The sequence below is a fragment of the Carassius auratus genome, unplaced genomic scaffold (genome assembly GCF_003368295.1).
Source record: "Carassius auratus strain Wakin unplaced genomic scaffold, ASM336829v1 scaf_tig00214820, whole genome shotgun sequence".
Classification (NCBI taxonomy): domain Eukaryota; kingdom Metazoa; phylum Chordata; class Actinopteri; order Cypriniformes; family Cyprinidae; genus Carassius; species Carassius auratus.
The window spans coordinates 22,493-45,106 of NW_020527814.1; the positions used below are offsets into that span (position 1 = coordinate 22,493).

Below are 22,614 nucleotides of genomic sequence, written 5' to 3' on the forward strand. Positions count from 1 at the left end.
AAGCTAATCTAACAAATTTTTACAAGTTGCAGGGAGAAAGTAAGGAAAAATGAGTTTAAAAGAACGCAAAATGTGAAATCCCAAGTTTATAGCAACATGTACTGTACAATTGCCTAGACCTGAACAATCGTCAATCACTTAATTAACCCTCGAATTGAGTTCCACAAAGAGGTAAAAATTCAGATTAAATGCACCAGCTCAGAATCTGGAGATACTTGCATTGCTTGTTTAGGGTTTCCCTTTGTTGTCATCTTTGCTGAAAAGGGGGTTTCCCGAGGTTGCCGATTTGCTGGAAGTTCGGTAGTCATTGAAGTGACAACTTGGGAAACCAGTCTTTGGGCCTTGACTGAAGATGTGGAGTTGTGGGCTGGTTGAAGTTTTAGACGGGCACTCAAGGTTAGACTGTGAGACACGGCATTACAAAACTTAACTCAGAACACAAAACTCTCAATGGAAAAGAAAAGAAACCCGAGTAAAAGAATAGTAAAGTTTGGCAAGACTAGGTGGCATTTCTTCTCATGGCTGAAAGTTATGACTAAAAGGTAAAAGCACGGCTACAAGCCATGACCAAAAAGAGCTAAAAGTGCATGACTAAAAGCAAAACCTAAAAAACTAAAAGGGGCTAAAAGCTAAATTTGATGGTGTCCTGAGTATTTAAACCTCCCAAATGGTGTATTAACCAATTAGATATTGTCTTTGCTCGGGGTGTTGTATATTTCTCCTTCCCATTCATAGATCAAATGTTATCTTATCAATCACATGGTCCGAATTTTCCAGCGTTTGCAGAGTATAATTTTTTTCTGACATGATTCCATTAACAAGAATGGATGACTGAGGTGATGTTCTTTGGTACCTCAGTGTTTTCATCAACAGTTGGCCGTGAGAGACTTGCTTGTTCTGGGTGGTTGTTGAACAAGTGCTTGTCATCATTGATGTGGTGTACCAGGTGATCATGACCATCCATTCTGTCACTGTTCACATCGAGCATGATTCAACTTTGTGGACATCAGTGTTCAGCTTGTCTTGAAGGAATTCTTTCATTTGTCTCATGACTTGTTCCATGTCTTCTGACAGTAAGCTGTCTTGTTCTTCAGCAAACTCAGCAATGTGCATGTCTGTGAGTGGTGCTGAGGTGGGTTTTGTTGTTGCTTACCCAAAGTAAGTTGATCTTATAGTTGGTCTTAGATGAGTCAGGCAATTACTTTTGGATGTCTGGTTAGGTTTCCAGTAGACCTTATCTTTTTGTTCCTTGAGAAGCGTGGCTGGTCCCATGGATTTTTCCAGCAGTAGGGCTGATAGCTGTTGTGATGCCACTGGGTGTTGTCCAGTGCAAGGCTTGAGTCTGTGGTGACTGCATTCACTGCATTTGAGGCCATTTTCTGTGTTAGGTCACGCAACTGTTGGATGGTCATGGAGCATGGACAGGCCATGACACCTAGATGATGGCTGACTCCAGGGTGCAGACTCTTTAGGAAGAGGCTTTTGAAGTTCACATCCTCTTCAAGGTCAGGTTTGTTGTGTGCACCACAGTAGGTTTGTCAGAATCGGTTGTAGCAGGGAATCCCATGTGCAGCTCCAAGGTCTGCTTGGATAGGAGGTTTTCTTTCATTTGCAGGTGACGTTTTGTGTTTTTACCCTTCGCGCCTTTTGTCATATTCCAGTTCTTGGACATGGGACTCTGCTCTGCTCAGCAGTGATGAGGCTAAGAGATGTTTCTCCTTTCTTGGCTCTTGTCTCTGCTCGTGAGCATATTTGAGTTCTTTTCTGACCATGTAGAGCTCAACATTGGTATCGTCTAGTTGTTGGGTCAGAATGTCAATTTCAGTTCTGTACCTTTCAAGGTCGTCTTCCAAAGCACTGATTTCAGCATTCTTGTATCTGATGTCATTCTTGGCTTTCTTTAGTAGCTGTTCAGCATACTGGAGTCTGTTAACCAGGTCCTTTTGGCCAGCCTTTGCATGTTGCTTGTCGAGCTGAGCTGCTGCCAAGGCTGTTTGGAGCTTCTTAACTTTCCTTTTCCTGCTCCCTCTTGTTGGGTGCTTTGAGTTGATCTTGAACTTTCACTTCCAGCTTGTCTATGTGGCGTTGAGCATGTGTCAGCTCCTCTTGAAGGTGGGTGATGTGCTTGTTGCTCAGTTTCAGCTAAGTTGTGAAGGCATAGCTTAGGGAGCTGGTGATCTTGACCTTGTGGTTGTTGTTCTGGCTTGAATCTTGTTTCAGGAATCTTCTCAGGATTAGGATTATTAAAAAAAAAAAAAAAAAAGTTCAAATGTCTTTGGAGTGAGGCTGTCTGTCATTAGCCTGGTAATACCAAACTCTGCTACTTCCACGTCCAGACAGAGTCTGGAAGAGCATAACTGACAAGCGTTTACTTTCTTGTGGGGGGCGCTTTTCTGAAGTTTAAAATCATTGAATACCCGTAAGCCAATCACATAATGTTTGGTTATAGCATGTGTTATTCGCCGGCTCAGCTACCTCAAACTTCCACTGTAAACATAGGAATGCTGTGAAAACAAAACCATTGAGCAAGTTTTGCCTCCTCCTTAACCTGATCCTGCATGAGAGCAACCAAGGTAGACACAATCACAGCTATTGCCTTGCCGGACTTTGGCCTCCCCAGTTTCTCGCTAAATTAAAACTTAACTTAAATTAAACTTTTCCCCAAACCTGTCGCAAGTAGGGCCACAACATCACGTCCATTCAAAATGTGAAACAAACACTCTGCGAATAGCATCCCGTTTCTCCATGTCTGCTGTCGTTTTCAATTTCCCTAACCTAAACCACGATCTTACATTTTCAAATAAGGAAGAATCATTTTCCCAATGAAATGTTGTATTATAGATTCACTTTATGGAGGTTGAACATACACAAAAATACTGTAAAAGAGGGGTTCAGGTAGCTCAGGGGAGAACCAGTTGCCAGGAAACTGCCACTATCACACTAAAGTTAGTAATATCTAAGATCACACAGAAGCTGATTACTGCCAATAACATAATTATGACAGAATAAATAAAAAAGAACAAACACCCATTCGTCTTTCATTAGAAAAGGTGTAAAGAGTACCCGCAAAACATACTTGATTAAAAGTACAGATACCTTACAGCAAAAAATGACTCCATTACAAGTTAAAAGTCAGCAATTCCAATATGACTTACTGTAAGTAAAAGTATTATAGTGTCTGATTTTAACAGTTCTTAAGTATTTTACTCATACTGAGTGTAGGCTCAAGATGCACTAGTCCTCAACACCTAGGAGACATACCAGTGGAAAATAATATGTGCACAAAGCAATCATGTTTATTTACTAAAATCAATACAAAACTGCACACCTCAAAATTGTCATAAATCAAGGTTGCCACAAGAGACTCTTAAATGTCTACAAACACTCAAATTTCAGTTAAGCTGATGCACTCAGAAAGAGCACAAGTAGAACAATATCCTTCAAAACAGTCTCTTCAATATATCAATAAATAAAATATTGCTAATTAAATTTAAATAGTCAAAGCCTACTTGCACAGGGCATGCAGGTTTCGACCTCATCATCAACTGCAGCCATGTCCACATTTCATATATGAATATCTATGATGCTCAGCAAAACTACAAAAGAGTCAAAAATATACTTAAGTACAGTAACTAATTACATTTACTGAAATACTTTACTCCACTGTTCATTAGATCATGGAAATTATTTAATTGAAAACCAGATTAATTATCAAAATCAATTTGTCTGAAAGACACTACAAAACAGTCCTTCATTTTTCTCTTCACTCCAGTAAAGAGATAAATAATGTTAGCTTCAAACGCTATGAAATTTTTATTTCAAAGCAATCCTTCAAGGCTGTTTACTTGTCCTTCTAAAAATAATAGCCTGAAATGTAGTTGGCAGGAATAATAATCAAACAGACAAAATTAGAGGTCAATTTTTTCAAGTCCATTTCAAAATGTCTGGATGTTGATTACAGAACAATAAGCCAAACAAAGATAACTTTTACTGGCAGTATATATATATATATATATATATATATATATATATATATATATATATATATATATATATTATAAAGTCTTCTCACTTGTTTCACATAGAAGCAATTCTTTTTAAGACAAAAGCGGGAATCTGTGATTATTAATAGCATACAGCGACAAACATTACATTTATTTAAAGCCAAGGTTCATGCAGAAACAATGTTTCTTACATAGAACACATTTGGGGAAACATTCTTTAAACAGCTGAGCCACTTTTCTGGTATTCTGGTTTTGTTCCCCATGTTCTAGTTCTCCCTTGTGTTTCATTGAGCCCATATTTGTTTATGTTCCTGTCCTTATTATTTCATTATGAGTTAAATTAGTCTCCATCTATGTTTGTTTATTTGATTCAGGTGTGTTTAATTTACTCCCTCGTTATATCTTGATTTTAATGTGTAGTATCGGGGTAACGAATTACAATTTACATGAGTTACGTAATCAGATTACTTTTTGTCAAGTAAATAGTAATGTAATTGGTTACTTTTTAATTTACAAGAAAATTTGAGTTACTTTTTTTTTAAAAAGTGATGCCAGTTCATTTTGTTTTACCATTTATTGACTAACAAAACTCCTGTCCCCATATTGTGAGAAATCGGATGTACAGAAGCATTGTGTGCGCTGTGTGAAAATGATTTATTTCTAGACTAAATGTGAATGTGCATTCATTCATCCCACTTGCAAAAAAAAAAAAAAAAAAAAAAAAAAAAAAAACAATTCAGATTTAGCATTCATCAGAATAACAGAATAAACTCCGAATATGACGGAAACCTGCAATCATTAAATGTTAAATAACAAAGATGTATCTAATCCCATTTTATTAACTAACGTCTTTGCTGCTGACCTTTGATGATCCAGTTCAGCTACACTAAAATAACTTTAGATAAACTAACAATTGTGCTTCATTGTTTTTTATTGCTAAAGAGTGTTGCATCTTCTTCTGTGTTTAACTGTACAAATGTGAATTTACTATTCCTTCAGCCTGAGGTTTGTTCATTACACTTTTTTGTGTTTTAGGGCTTTTATATTTGCTTTAAATCAAACTTCTTATATTAAAAAACAATCAAGCCCTGCTCATATTTAAAAAGTAACGTGAAAGTAACTCAAAAGTTATGTAATGCATTACTTTTTATAAAACGTAACTAAGTAATTAATTAGTTACATTTTTAGGGAGTAACGCAATATTGTAATGCATTACTTTTAAAGGTTACTTTCCCCAACACTGATGTGTAGTCTGCCCGATGTTTCTTTGTCGAGTCTGAATGTCATTACTTGTTTCCTACATGTGTGTTCCCTGTTCCATTTGTAGTTATAAAGTATGTATCATCATGAAATCCTCACTGTCTCCTTGTTTCTGGCTCCTCACAGTAGGAAGCATGACAATTACAGTCTCAAGAAGAGGTTTTCAACCCAGTTGACCACAACAGCTGGTTGGACCACTTGTCTAAAACTACTTGTTATGTAAATGAAACAATACAGAGAACCTTTACATTTCATTATTTATTGTATTGCATTTTTGTCATTATTATTCACTGTAGAAATATAGATATAATTGACAAATATAGACAGAACGATATAGAATGAGATAGATAGATAGTCAGTCAGTCCATGAGACACTTCCAGAATGAATGTCCTCCTGTAGGAAGGTGCCATGCCATGCTCAATGCAGAGAGCTCTGCACCACCATCAATCATGTTTTATGTCTTGACTGGGGCTTTTCCTCTGACCTCTGTGATACAGTTTGAAGGATTTTACCTGCTCCAGGGTGTTTGTTGGTTTGACTCATCTCAGCCCATTGTCAGAACCTGCCTGAAGCCAAAATCAGTAGCACACATATACTTAAATGCTGAGCTATTTAAAGCACAGTGTAGCTGCATATTTTCTGAAATAGATCTTAGCCATGTGTACCACAAAGGACCTCTGCTTTGACTGGAGGATTAAAATGAGTTGCTTTTTATCCAGACCTTTGAATCTGTGATGGCAGCCTGTTAGCATAGCAAACAACCCAAGGAGAGAGCTATGGGCTAAAGAGACTTGCTTGGAATAATGAGGATTTTAAGAAGATAAGATAGGAACAAAAGGAAACTGGGCCTGCATGCTTGTAAGTGTTCACTCAAAAATAACAAATTCTGTCATCGTTTATTTTTCCAATTAAAAAATAAAAAATCACTATATTCCAAGTTATTTGAGGCCACGTGATAGTTTTGTGTGAAGAAATCAAAATGTATGTTCTTTTTCACTGATAATCTTCCCTTTTAGCAAACTGTTATACCTCGACGAAATCATTTAGAATTAATCAAGCATTTCATTAAAAAGACACAAATGACCAATTAATTCACCAATCACAGATTTTTTTTTTCTTCCATTAAGCTATACAGTGGATTCTGTGCTACTTCAATTTTTCTGGTCACAAAAAATAAATAAATAAATAAAACGCATCTGTTAGCATGGTGATATCAGGAGCAAATATGTTATTACATTAGCAATCACTAATTGATTTTGTAGGCATAAATACAAGCATGCTTTGTTTGCATTATACAATACAAAAACATTTTATATCTGAGAAAATAAATAATTATTGTTAAGCAGGTTATAAACATCTACATATATCTGTGAACAGAGTATTTCACAGTGAAGATTGGTTTAAACATTCTTACACTCTAACATTCATACTGTTATGGTTTAAACATTCATATTACTTTTATACAGAGATGGCAAAAGTACACACATCCTTCACTCAAGTATAAGTATAGATACTCATTTTTAAATATACTATGGTGAAAGTTGAAGTACTGATCACATTTTTTCCTCAATTTAAAGTAAAGTATGGGCTAAAAAGGAGCCATTACTACTACCTGTTTTAGTGTCACGTGGGTAATGGGACTTCATGTCACATAAATGCCTTAATACAAAATAACTTACATTTCAAATTTTGTTAGCTAATGAATGTATCCACACTGAACAACCGCCATGTAGAACAGGGCCTGAATGGGAAAAAATGTCACTCATCCAGGCTGTTTATGAGTCATATTTTCCCTCATGAAAATGGTTATATTATAGTAAAAAAATAATAATCGTAGTTTTACTATGGGTGTAAGGCCATTTGTGCATTTTGAGAGAGAGAAAGAGATCAGTAGATTTGCCTCTCTGCACCTCTATTCTCAAGTCGTTCGCACTGATTACTCTGATCAAAACCTTTAGTGGAGGCGTAGAGCATGCAAGAGAATCAAAGTGCTGCCAGTCAATAACCGATTCATACATTTATTAGAGAATGGTAACAAGCCTGTTTTGAAAATGTAAGTAGTAAAATATATAGATTATACTATTTGCATAAAAATTTAATGGGAGAAAGTAAAACGTCCGAAAAATAAATAGTGAGTACCAGAAAAATCTACTTAATTACAGTAATGAAATATTTATACTTTGTTACTTCCCCTCTCTGATATTATATTGTATTTCATACATTTAGTCAGGAATTATAGTTTGGGAAAAGTATAACTACTAAAATGTGTACAAGCTTTACCACAATAACACAGTAACGACTAATGAATGACTCACTCGTCAGAAATGATCTCCTTCGGTGCTCAAGCCGCACGTCACATCGCATTCTTCTTCTGAGGTAAATTCAGGTTTATTCCTCTCAGCGCCTCTTCCAGGAAAAAAAAGTATCCGAGAAGAACTTGATGAATCTTCAGCTTTTGTTTACAGAGGTGATGTGGGCGTTTACAGGTTAGTACAGCTCACATAGATGATTACAGTATGAATAGTGCACGCCTGCACATGGTTGTGATCACGTTATAGATAATGAGCTCAGACGGGAAAGACTGGACCTTGAGTTGGTGTCATATGGATTAATTTATCAGACAATATCTGTTTTTGACATGACTTACTTCATTTAAAGCTTTCTAGAGACATATTTCCCATGTCTGTGTGTCAAGTATTAGTTGAGTTTTGGTTAATTTTTGTGACGTTAAGTGGAAAGTTTATGGAAACTGAGACAGCAGAAAACTCACTCTGTTTGTTTTCTTTATTTTACAAGAGCACAGCTTTTTGTTGTTATGAGTGTATACAAATAAAAGTCTCTTTATTGATTCAAATTATGTATTGCTCTTATCTGTTTTATCAAATTAAGTAAGTTAAGTACTTGAATGCGTTATCGGGAAAATGCCAAAAAACGCGCAGATTCTTTGAACACACCTTTCAACTCATAAATTAATTTTACTGTCAGTTAGGACTAGAAAACAGAGAATAAGAATTATCAGCGAATGTGCTTTGAGACATTATCTTACAGGCAGGTTAGGATTCAGACAAACCTGCTGAATGTATACTCAAGCTAATTCTCTCATCAGAAACAACAAAGCGAAGATGTACAAATGTAAGTAAGATATTAATTTCATAGTTTAAACAGTTTTAGAGATTATTATAGGAGTTTTTGAGAGTGCTTGAACTTGCTGGTATGAAGATGTTCTTTGATAATGTAAAGTTTCTTTTGCTCTCTTTTTATACAATGAAAGTGTTACAGGCTAATTAGTAACTTGCAATGTTTTTATTAAATTCACATTAAATACAAAGTCAGTCATACTACAAATATTTTATGACATGACACCCATATCTGGTACTTAAGTAAAAAGACAGATTTTAATAGATTAAAATATTAGGATAATTTTAATATTAGGGCTACTTTTCCCATTGCACATTATATATCACCTAACATGATCTATAAAGGAGCAAAATGCATTTACTTACACATATTTGAAATTTCATGATATTTTTGGGGAATATATTAAAAAGAAAAAAAAACATTCAATAATGTGATGAAAAAGCCCTGTTAATCTCCACTGAAAATTTGTTTACTTCTATAGTAGGCTTGTTAACACCAATAAATCCTAATGGAATATGTCCCAAAAACACACTACAGCAAACCAGATGCATGGCATGGTGAGAAATGACTGAATGAATAATAATACTTAAAGTATAAACTTCAATGAATTTTAAAATTGTGCCCCCTAAAAGCACAAGTGGCCCTTGTCTTCTCAATATTTAGATTTTTTCCCCTCAGATTCCAGATTTTCAAATAGTTGTATCTCGGCCAAATATTGTCCTATCCTAACAAACCATATATCAATGGAAAGCTTAATAAATCTCAATTTTGTAATATAGACCCTTATGGACACATTTCTGGAATTATAGCCAAATAGCCAAAAAAATGCCCATAAAGCTGAGCATCTCTGGCTCAATGAAGGAATCTAAAGCAATTCAAGTCCAACTTTATAACCTGAAAACTGTTATGGTTTTCAGAACACTACAATACTAGAGCTTGTTAACAACTGACAGTCTGCCTTTTAGTCTGCTAGAGTCCAGCAGCTCACATAAAATTTTTACTTCATAGCTAATGTCTTTGTACTATGAAGGATTTCTATTTATTTGTATATATTTTTTTAAGCATTGCTCATGGACTGCATTAATTGTTATTATTATTTTATTTTGCTTCGAAAAAGTTGACATTTGTTATGCACCAAAATATCATGATGAATCGTAAATTCCAGCTCATGTCACAAAGTAAATTTCTCCCTTCACATCAGTGTCACCCCTTGCCCTCCTATCATTAACTTCCAACCAGCCTCCTGACTGGAGATGGCATAGGTTCACCTGTACCCACTGTCACTCACCATACTCGCTGTCATAGAAAACGATGAACTTGTGCCAATGGAGTTCAGAGACGAGCGTGATCATGACATCATTCAGACGAACAGGAGGGCGTGCAGCCAACGTGTAGCGCTCTCCATCGGGGCTGGGATTGAGCTGGCACTCAGCACGGGGTGTGCCGTCTCCATTCCTCTGAATGAAAAGGTGAGGAATGTGCATGGCATCCGTAAGAGATTGTAGTGCATTAGCTGCAGCACATCCCGTTGATGACACCAAAGCCAGTATCCCCTGATTCATGAGTTCACAGGCTAGAAAAAGAAAGAGAAGAAAACACAGCAGCACAATTAGGCTTGAGAAGTAGATCGTCAAGGAGTCAAATTCACAACTTTACAAAAGTTAAGTTCATTGACCATCATATAACTTATGGTTCATTTTCATCAACCAGTGACAATTAATGCAGCAAATGTCAGGGTGATCCCGCAGAGAACAGGTTAGATAATATGTCCAGATGGTAAATATACAGGGCAAATGTAATTCTCTTCAGTGTATTGCCATATGCTGCTAATTTATTGCCTCTGTTAAACACCAGTGTAACAATTTCTCAAGGAAATCTAGTTAAAGTGGACTTAAATAATTTATTAGATATGACATTTTATAAATGTTGGCAAATGAGAGCCGCTGGTTAGGAAACAAACACTTATACATATAGTTACCCTTGTTTTTTACAAAGATATAAAGTAGATTTCAAACCCAAGGCTGTTCCAGAGCATTTATCTGACAATGTGCCTATTTAAAAAGGGCATTGTGGCATAGAAAAATGGTAGCAATATTCTCAGCTTTGTACGCTGGAGCATTGTTTTCCCATAGTATATGACTATACTGTAGCACAAAATATTACATTTATGCACAAATGTGTCTTGGATAAGAGGTATAACATACGTCAAAAAAATATTTGACTTCATTTAAACACATTTATTTCCCATTATTTTCTCCTATGCATTCATTTACATAGTAATAAATATTTTATCATAGATTTAGAAAAAGGTGGACTGTAAATTAATTCAGTCTGAGACAGCACAAAAAGTTTTACAACTGCAGGAGCTGGAAAATCAAATATTAATAAAACAAAAAAAGGCATTAAATATGCACCAAGCCCACTGTACGAAACGCGTCTGATGGAGGTGGAATTTAGTTTTTTCTCCAAGTGAAAAACAAAATGTTACTCAATCATTTCTGTAATTTTCACACAATAACTATATGTCCACATGTGTGCTGTGTGCTAGATTCATTTCAGGAAAGCCTGGATTCAGATTGGCTCAGCACAAAGTTTTTGAAGAACAGTTCTTTAAAGATGTAGGTAGATCAATGTATTACAAATCCCAATGAAAATTAGAGGAAACACAATGATTTTTTTTTTTTTAAGCAAAGAAACTAATTACTTTTTTTCCAAGACGCTGAGCAAATAATTTTTCAAAAAGCCAACAGAGAGAATACTCAGCAAACATCTGAACAAACACACTTTAAATTGTTATTCCACTGAATTGATCCACCTTAATTGAATACAAAATACCCTAAAATGCTAAAAGTCACCTAGTAAGCTTTGGCTACTGAAAACAACCCAAAACCCTGCTTTTCAACATTAAGGTTCACCCAAACATTGTTTAGGTATAAAAAATAAAATAAAACAGAGCATTTAGAGACATAGAACTTGAACAAAACCTCCAACAAACAAAAAGCTCTTTATGATGTGATTTATGATAGTACAAACAAGATGCAATTTATGAAAATCAAGTACATTTATAGTCCATTACAAACCAGAGGGAAACTTTAAACCATCCACAAATATCTTAGACTGTACAGAGTTGACTCCATTTCCAATGGTAATTTAATTTTAAAGGGCATTTATTTAGTTTAAAGGAATAGTTTTGAATGATGAAAAGCTGTCATCATTACTTACCAACTAATTTTCCCAAACCTGTATGAGTTTCTTTCTTCTGTTGAGCGCAAGATAATATATTTTTAAGATTTTAGGTAACAAAAAGTTTGATGGTAGTTATTGTTTTCCAACTGAACAATATAATTTTTATTTATATAAAACAGCAAAATGACAGTAGGGGCAGTGCCGCAGTGGGCAAGTAATGTAATCGAGCCTATTGTTTATGTAACTCAATCATTCTTGTTATGCGCCAAAAGCAGGATGGCGTGACACATGCTAAAAAAAATGTTACCGGCCGCTCCTGCGAGATTTGCACTGGGTCCCATGGGACCAGTGGGATCCCATTCCCAAAGCAGCCCTACAGTTTGGAATGACGCAAGGGTGAGTAAATTATTACAGAATTAAAATTGATGATTACAGACTGAACTTTAACTCTACATTCATTTAATTTGACATATTAAAAAAAAAAACAGATTCATGTTTAGAAAAGTATGATCTTTAAAGAAATGACTCAGAACTTAAAGATAAATGTGTCTGTTCATGACATGGCAAGCTTTATGTTGAGATTCTTATCAATCCATAACTATGCAAATAGTGCAGTTTCTTATCTTTAAAATGTCTGATGCAAGTATTAGAGCTATTGGAGAATATAGGTGTGAAAAGCCTGAGATATAAACACATCTGCTGATTCACATCACAGACCCAAATTACCTATTAATATATACATACATACATACACACACACACACACACACACACACACACACACACACACACACACACACACACACACACACACACACACACACACACACACACATATATATATATATATATATATATATATATATATATATATATATGCATGTATGTATATATTAATAGGTAATTTAGGTCTGTGATGTGAATCAGCAGATGTGTGTATATATATATATACACACACACACACACACACACAGGTTTGAAACAACATGAGGCTGAGTAAATGATAGTAGAAGATACATCTCTTTAATGATGCAGGTTTTCTATGAACATTCAACAGATGCTTCTCAGCAAATAAAGAAACAAGCAAATCAAAGAAACAAGATGAAACAATACACAAATCACAGTGCGAGTTGAATTAGATTAGAATTTAGTGTAATAATAACACTGCAACCCCCCCCCCCCTTTAAAATCCACACAGCTTCTTATGCAGATTATGGCATATTATGGACTAATACTCAATTATAGAGGCACGGTTTACGTACAGGGTGCTATGGCACTATTTATTGTAATCCCTGATTTGGGGATTAGAATTTTGTGCATCTCTGCAACCTTTATATAATGAATTTAACAAATGTATTTGTCATGCAGATTAGAGACCTTTATCACCTAACAGGATAAAAAAAAATGTACCTCAAGGGATATATGAGAGCCCAAATCACAACAAAGAGATCATTCACAGTCAGGCATTAACACACCGCCAAATTTAACTAACTAATCCACAACTCACAGCACACCTTCAGTCACCGTGTCATTGATTTGAAAAGGCCCTGTGTCGTAACATTAAAGATACGCCAATAGAGACAGATGATGGTTTATTCTCTTACCAGAAATTACATATATTGTGCAGCCAGGATGATTTCACACTAACAGAAAGATGTTTTCAATGGTCTCTGTGGGCAAAGAAAGAGACACTCACAGGTGTTGTGAATGGGCTTCCACCCAGCAGGATGCAGTTCGCGGTTTGACAAGGAAACTGGCCTTTACGCCCAGCCCACCAGTCTAAGATTGCAGCCATGACTTCAAGACTGAATTCGGAATAAAGAAAGATAACATAGTAGTGTGTGTGTGTATTCAGTATATGTGGGTGTTTGTAAGAGTGTGTGTGTATGAACAGTATGTGTGTAAGGTGGCATGTCCACTAAAGAAGCTTAAAAGATTACCAGACCACAAACATCAACCTCTACAAAATCCCATAATCCTGTTGGAACTGGCATCATCAAAGACATTCCGTGCCTTGTACTATCAGAAGGAAAATGATAGTCCATCTGTGCATGATTAGCAAGCCTATAATTAGCATTTTTTTGTCCTAAAATACACACATTATGTCATAAATAAGGCTGTGCATTGCCAAGAATCTGGTGATATGATATGTATCACGATACAGGGATTGCAATACGATATATTACGATACACTGCAATACGATAAGCAAGGCGACATATTGAGATATTTCTTATTTTAGAAATAGTATATATTGTAAGGAAAGCTGTCATTAAGAACACCATCATATGCAAACCTTAGCAATAAATAGGAAGTAATTTTAATTTATAAAGACCGATACCCAATCTAAAGAAAATGACCTGAAAATCCTGAGTATAGGATCGATGCCTCCATACATTTAAGCCACATCCTCGCGAGCCACGACTCGTCATCATTATTCTTAACTTGTCGTTGACTACATGAGAGGACTCTCTTTTCATTATTTTCCTGGTTTAGCAGCTTAACTGAATAATGAAAATTTTCAGGCGATTTTCACATGATGCGTATTTTCCCCCTTCTACCAAAATAGCTTATACTACTGTTTCAGCTATTAAAATGGTTCAGTTTTGTATGTAATGGCAAAGTGATTATATTTTGTTTTGTTTATATAAAGTTAATTTATAAAATCGTTTGGAGCATTTTTGTTCGATGAATAAACGTTTTTGTTTTTTAATGCAATGACCAAGTGGCCAGCAACGAGTGAGCCTATGTTTGATCAATTTAGCCTTCTCAAATCATTATGAATAGAAGGATAGCTATGTTACAAACAAAAAATATATTTTTCAAAAACCCATATGACCTGCTCCTTAATATTCAAATTACCCAACACATCTATTTACGCAAATACTGATCAGATTTTATAAATATAATGTAACCAAGACCAAATTATAAGAAACAGAAATGTTTCATTCATTGCTTAGAAAGCTATGCAGTCTTTAGAGGAAACAGAAATGATTAATTCGCTTCCCGGGTCTTCGGGTTCGAGTCGTTCATTCAACACGTGACTGTACACATCACCCATACTGCAAGCATAAGGCTATGCAGTTCTTCCTGGAATTTTTTTTAATTATTAATCAAGATTTGGATCTGAATAATTCTTTCATCACATGACAGCCTTATTTAAAAAAAAAATAATAATAATTAACTTGAGCATCGCAGTGGAATCCTGAATGCAGCGCAAGATGCTGTAAAAGACATGGGACATAAGCTGTGGTCACACGTCTGTCTAGTCTAGCATATGTTTACATAGAAAAATATTTGAAAAACAGCACAGTGTAATGGAAAACGCGTTCATGTGGACAGACTAATTTATACAGAATGCATGTTGGCATTCAAAAACACCAGCTGTATGTATAACAAATCATCTATATCTATTATCACAACAAAACAAACAAATCGTCTGTCTTATACACGTCAGGTTGTTTTCAAGGCATACTGTACAGAAGATATGCTATATTACTGATAAAGAGCATTACCGTGTGATGGTGTCTTTTGTAAAGACATAGCAGGAATAGGTCAGGAATAGGAAATGCTGAAAGAAACTGCTTTTTTTTATTGTAATCTTAAAGAATGTTAAATATTTAGCTCCATAAATATATGTATATATATATATATATATATATATATATATATATATATATATATATATATATATATATATATATATATATAAAAAACAGTAATTCACATTGCAGTTGAAAAAAATTTTTTCTCCATTATTATATATACACATTTTTTTTTTTACAGATTTTGACTTGAAGTCCCATTTATTTCCATGGATGAATGAAAGCAAAACTCTTTTTTTTTTAACAAGGATGAAAAGAAGGTGCATGTGGGGAGGAGAGAGAAAGGAAGAGCTAATTCATTGCATTATTCTCCATTGTCCACACCCCACACATTTTTTCCCCACCACTCCACATCTCCTCCACCCTCTCTTCATACTAAAACCCACTGCCAACCAGGCAATACAGGATGAAAAGAGAGCCTCCGCCAAGCAGACAGCCCGGCACTAAGTCCTTCCTGACTTTGTCAGAGTGAGTTATTCATATAGTCCCACCCTGTCCTGTGTCCTTCATTAATATGTTATGTGCAGCACCTGCAATTACATGCAGGAAAGCTATTTCAGGTTTAATGCACTGAATTACAACAGGCTAGGAAGCCGCTTTGAAAACACAAGGCTCCTGTCTGAGAAATTTTACATAAAAAATTAGTTATTGACATTCTATCTTGCCAGTCTCTTTTCTTTTCCAGTAAACAGAAATGCAGTATAGCCTGGGCGTAGCCATCTTTTCAGAAGTGAGGGGGACAGAAATTATATATATATATGTATAAATAACATTTCTGAAATCTGTATAGCCTACCAATCAACAGTTTTTGAACTGTAAGATATTTTGTTTTTAAAGAAGTCTCTTCTGCTCACCAAGCCTGCATTTATTTGATCCAAAGTACAGCAAAAACAGTAATATTGTGAAATATTTTTATATTTAAAATAACTTTTTTCCCTATTTGAATATGTTTTAAAATGTAATTTATTCATGTGATCAAAGTTGTATTTTCAGCCTTTTTACTCCAGTCTTCAGTGTCACATCCTTCAGAAATCATAATATGCTGATTATCAATATTTAAAACATCATAAAAAAAAAACAGTATTCTTTGATAAATATAAGGATCCAAAGATCAGCATTTATGTGAAATAAAAAGCTTTTTCAACATAATACACTATATTATTCAAATGCTTAGAGACAATATATAATTTTTGTTTTTTGGAAAAAGAAATTAACACTTATATTTAGCAAGGAGTCTTTTGTGTGTTCGAGTCTCAGGCCAGCAACACCACTGCTCCCCGGGCACCGCAGCATAAATGATGACCACTGCTCCGGGTGTGTGTTCACAGTGTGTGTGTGCACTTTTGATGGGTTAAATGCAGAGCACGAATTCTGAATATGGGTCACCATCCTTGGCTGAATTTCACTTCACTTTGAATTGATCAAAAGTGATGATAAAGTAATACTTTTTAAAAAGATTTCTATTTCAAATTAAATGCTGTTCTTCTGAACTTTCTATTGATCAAAGAAACCTGGTTTTAGCATTATTAATGTGTTTATTTTTATTTGTATTTTTTTGAGAAGCAAATCAGAATGTCAGAATTATTTCTGAAGGATCGTGTGACTGGAGTAATGATACTAAAAATTTAGCTTTGAAATCTCAATAAATTACATTTTGAAATATATGCAAATAACAGTTAATTTAAATAGGTTAGTAAAAATATTTCACAATTTTCTGTTTTGCTTTACATTGGATCAAATAAATGCAGGCTTGGTGAACAGAAGAGACTTATTTAAAAAAATATTAACAAGCTTACTGTTCAAAAACTTTTGACTGGTAGTGGATACTATAGGCAACTTACATTTTTTCTCAAATTTCTAGCTTTTAAATGCCTTGAAATCAATAACTGCTGGACGCTTTTGCCCATATTAGGTCTTCCTGAAACTCCGGCTTCGAGTTGAATGAAACACACACTACAGGAGTTTTTGGCGCTCTGTGATGTCTATCTCGCTGTATTCTGGGTCCGAATTAAATATCAAATCATATGTAGACTGTCCCGTCTCTTTTAGTTTAAATCTATATTTATTCACACCAGCTCTTGAAAACCTCTATGAGAAAAACTTGACCGAAAAAGTGAGGGGGATGAATTTCTATGATATTAAAAGTGGGGGGGACACGTCCCCCGCGTAATCTACGCCCCTGCCCCTGATACGGCTTGTTCTAACATGCCCCCACATATCTACATCAGTATGGGAGAAGATTTGCATAACGCCGCACAGATGCTCATGCAAAGAAAGAAGGCATACCTTTTATTCTCGTTGCGGTATTGTTGTTGTTGCCGCCTCCATGTCATAATGACGCTGTGAAAGCGAAACTACTTTGTTTGGCCTAGCAAAAGAGGACAATATCCACTCATTCAAGTCAGCCGTTGCTCACTATAGATTTAGTTAGTTCCATTGAGAAAGCAAAACTACTTAGTTTTTGCCTTCCAAAAGAAAACACGGCTAGAAATCACGTTTATAATGGGTTTTATGTTTTTGTCTCGTCGCTCCGGCCAGACAAGGCTTCACAATATGTTAAGAGGCATAACATTTCCGTCTTACGCTTGAGGCATTCAGCCAACCACAATGCGCTGGATAGCTGGCCAATCACAGCACACCTCGCTTTTCAGAGAGCTGAGACTTATGGAAAATCAACGTGTTTCAAAAGCGGGGCATAGAGAAGAAACTGATGTACAGTGTAAGGGAAACAGGTCAATTTAGCTCAAAGGGAATCATTTAAGATTTTAAAGGGAATTTGAACAGAATCACTGTTTCACGGCTGTTCACGGAGACGCGCCTGCAGTTCAGTGAACGAGCCGTTTAACATAAAATCTGCGCTGGATACTAATATCCAAACTATAGTGAAAACACTATCAATTAGCACAGTAACAAGATCGGCAGTTTAAGACATTAACTTGTAAGCACAAAACACAAGATACTTCTCTTTTCAATATGAATAAGGCTTTATTAGATAAATCTAAGACATAAAAACTAATCTAACACATAAACACACGCACACACACATTCACACAAGTTGCAGGAAGATCGAAAGTTAGGGAAAGATGAGTTTAAGAGAATGGAAATATGGAATCCCAAGTTTACAGCAATACGTTAAATTGCATAGACATGAACAACCATCAATCACGTAATTAGCGCTCGCATTGAGTTCCTCAATGGGGTTAAAATTATATTAGATACACCAGCACAACAAATATCTGGGAATACGTTGCCTTCGTTTGCTGTGAAAGGGACTCCAGTTGAAAGGGGTTTCCCGGTGTCGCTGATTGGCTGGAAGTTCAGTTGGCTGAAGTGACGTCTTGGGGAGCCCGTGCTTGGGCGTTGGCTGAAGCTGGAGTTGTGTGGCTGGTTGGAGTTCAAACGCGCAGACGAGGTCGACGTTACAAAACTTAACTCAGAACACGAAACTCTCAAACGGAAAAGAAAAGAAATAAAGTTTGACGAGACTAGGTTGTGTTCCTTCTCATTGTGGCATAAGTAGCAGCAGGCAGGCACGCTGGAACCGCGCTCAAAGAACCATGATGACTAACCACATGGCTAGATGCTACAAGCTAAAAGCTAAGAGCAGGCATGACTGATAGCACGAGCAAGGCTGGAACTAAAAGCCGACATGGCTAATAGCAGCAGCTAGACTAGAACTAAAAGCAAGATTTAATCGTGTCCAAAGTTTTTAAACTTCCTTGATGGCCACCCCTCAAATGTTGCCTTGACCAATCAGATATGGTCCTGGGGTCTGGGGTATCATAAATCACTGTTTATCTTACCAAGCATGTGGTTCTTGCCTCACAGGGTCTAATTTTGGACATGATTCCTATAACATGATTATGATATATTTTACAAATAAATGATTGTCAGGACAATATCAAGCAAGAAAATGCGATTATTTGAATACTAGACATGACTAGGTATCCTATAGTTATCAAAAGACATACACAATAAGTGATTATACATGATAGTCAAATGTGTGGGTTACACGTAAATGAATATGGAGTTAAGCAATGGAATGATTCATTCATAAGTCTTTTTTGAGTTCATTCTGGTCCATATATAATGTATAAAAAGCAGTTTCTTTGCCATTCTCTGGCAAAGGGACTTTTCTGTGAAGACAAAGGTTTAAAGCCCTTCCCCCTTAGGAATTTCGGTCTGGTTTCACTGGCTGGGGGGGGGGGGGAGTCAATGCAAGTATTTAACTTGATCTCCTGGGTTTACATGTGATGTCCAGCGTTGCATTCCAATCACGAACAATAAATTTGACAATCTCTTCTTCGAATTAAAATTGTCAATAATTGTTATATTGGTGTTAATGTTGAAAGCTGTTGTGTGAACAAGTTGGCTGGTTGGTTATCTTGCTTGGTTCTTGTGGCACTAGAACTGATTTATGACTTCCTGAGGAATTCAGCTCATGTTTCAATGCACACAGCTCTGATAGACTCTTTGATTTGTCTGATTTGACTCATTTCTGCTACAACAGTATGTAAAAAAAAATATTTTTTTTTAACCTTAAACTGCATGAACACATTTCATTACACCAAATACACAAAATACTGTTCTTTTTAGCAGCAGCATATGATCCCTTTAAACTTAACTTTTGTTGTAAGAGATACACTTTCTAAAGATAAAATCTTCAGAAAAAAATGCGTCAGCACTTCAGATCTCAAAATACTGTTCCAGGTAGAACCTGAAATACTGGAGGAGACACTTAAGCAAGATTCTTAATTCATATGAACCCCTCTGAAATGGACCAGTACACTTTAAAGCGGAAATAACAGGACAGCAGCCTAATCTCTTCCACTTGAGTTCTGCTCTCTAGAAATCTATGATGGTAGAAAAGCTAGTGTGTCCCAGAATAACAAAGTTCAATGGTGTGTCATAGGCAGCTAAACAACATTGTCTGTCCTTGTGAAAACTGCAGAAAGTCCTGACTGCACATTACAAAAATGTCATTCCAGAGCCATCATGGTTTTATGGAAAATCAGAATGCGTTACATCAGATATTTCTAGGAAGATTAATGCTTGAGGACCAGGCACAGAAATGCAGGATGGGTTCTTCTGGTGAGGCAGTTTGACCAAGAAGTCTTGCTTGTTAGCCGTGCATGCATGCAAAACACAACACATGCTGGTGGCAAGCCATTCTGCTTGCTTCAAAAGGGCATTATGTGAAATGTTCCATTTCCATGTGATGTATTCCTCGGTGAAACAAGATGTTCAAATAAATAGACATTAATAAAATATATACAGTATGTACTTACTGGAAAACAGTGAATTTTGACTTCACATTGACTTTCACAGCAACAGTAAATGCTGAGGCCTGATCTACTAAGGATGTCTGTCTACGGTTTGTTTTGTGTTTGTGTGTCTATTTTTATGTATAAATCACCACACTATGGCTGATTATTGTGCTAATTAGCATAGTTAGTCTAGAACAGCTGGATTGTTAATTGCTCCTCTGGTTGCAGCAGCCATGACAGACCAGTCTTATAAATGGAATGGGTTTGGAGAAGACTCCATTCTTTGTCAAATTTGTGTTCAAGACTCAATACATCACTGTTCCATATTAAATCCACACCTAGATTCCAAAAAATTGCCAGATTCCAACATCCTTTAATTACTTCTTCAGAAAATCATGTGACTCGTGATTGTTTAAAAATTCTTTCTGAAGTTACAGTCTCCATTCAGTGGGCTTGTGTGATAAACCCTCTCTGTTGGCTTTTAATCTATTTTTTAAATCAAACCGAGGGTATGAAGCCTCGCATAAATCATAAATCACAGTTTTTTTTCCTTCTTTCTTTGTTCCTTTCTTTCTGCCTCCCTTTTTTTTTAAAAGTATATTCACTATTGGCAAATTAAATGATTGCATAGCCTAAAATAGTTTTGAAATCTGCAGCCCTCTCTCTCTCAGGGCCCTATCATACACTTCAATGGCCGAATATATATATATATATATATATTTTGTTCTTTAAAGAGCACGTTGGTAGAAAATGCTCCTTTGGGCGGGTCCACAGTGCATGTTGACTTTGCTAATTACACACAGGGATGCGCATCACACAGGCATGCCAAATATTAAAAAAGAAGGATTACCGTGTAAAAGATTATTATTGTGTAGGCTACATAAATATAAAAATTAATGATGGATAGTCGTTGCGTATATTAGAATTAGGCTACCTATTTGCAATTCAGCCTATTACTACTTGTAATGATGAATGAAATTCTACTTAATCACATGCCTTCTTCACCTCGGGAAGCTTTGGTGGATTCCTGCTTGTCCTGTAGATGATCTGCCATGTTTCTAGCATTTGTAAAACTGCATTTTTCCATCTCAAAAATATATTTAAATTACGGCCTATGCTCTCAATGTCAAATGCAGGAATGTTAATCCATGCATTTATGACCTCAAGGTTAGATTATTGGAATGCTTTATTGGGTGGTTGTTCTGGTTGTGTACAGCTAGTCCAAAATGCAGCAGCAAGAGTTCTTACTTGAGTCAGGAAGTAAGTATGACCATATTAGCCCGGTCCTGGTATCGCTGCACTGGCTCCCTATCAAACATCGTAAAGATTTTAAAGTATTGCTTATTACTTATAAAGCCCTGAATGGTTTAGCACCTCAGTATTTGAATGAGATCCTTTTACATTATAATCCTCTATGTCCACTACGTTCTCAAAACTCAGGCAATGCCTAGAATATCAAAATCAACTGCGGGTGGCAGATCCTTTTCCTATTTGGCGCCTAAACTCTGGAATAACCTACCTAACATTGTTCGGGAGGCAGACACACTCTTGCAGTTTAAATCTAGATTAAAGACCCATCTATTTAACCTGGCTTACACATAACATACGAATCTGCTTTTAATATCTAAATCCGTTAAAGGATTTTTAGGCTGCATTGATTAGGCAAACCGGAACCAGGAACACTTCCCATACCACCCGATGTGCTTGCTACATCGTCAGAAGAATGGCATCTACGCTAATATTTGTCTGTTTCTCTCTTATTCTGAGGTCACCGTAGCCACCATATCCAGTCTGTATTCAGATCAAAGGATCACTGCAGTCACCTGGATCCAGTACGTATCCAGATCAGATGGTGGATCAGCACCTAGAAAGGACCTGTACCGCCCTGAAAGACAGCGGAGACCAGGACAACTAGAGCCCCAGATACAGATCCCATGTAAAGACCTTGTCTCAGAGGACCACCAAGACGAGACCACAGAAAACAGATGATTCTTCTGCACAATCTGACTTTGCTGCAGCCTGGAATTGAACTGCTGGTTTCGTCTGGTCAGAGGAGAACTGGCCCCCCAACTGAGCCTGGTTTCTCCCAAGGTTTTTTTCTCCATTCTGTCACCGATGGAGTTTCGGTTCCTTGCCGCCGTCGCCTCTGGCTTGC

The 22,614-nt window shown here is 36.2% G+C and overlaps 1 protein-coding gene across 1 annotated transcript in view; it reads right to left on the reverse strand.

Moving 5' to 3' along the window:
- The window catches only part of LOC113092984 (glutamate receptor ionotropic, delta-1-like), a 160,237-nt gene that overhangs the window by 14,632 nt on the left and 122,991 nt on the right, over positions 1 to 22,614 (reverse strand). The window contains exon 3 of the mRNA XM_026258786.1: positions 9,692 to 9,976. Coding sequence (XP_026114571.1) covers positions 9,692 to 9,976 — 285 coding nt within the window. The remainder of the gene's footprint in view (positions 1 to 9,691; positions 9,977 to 22,614) is intronic.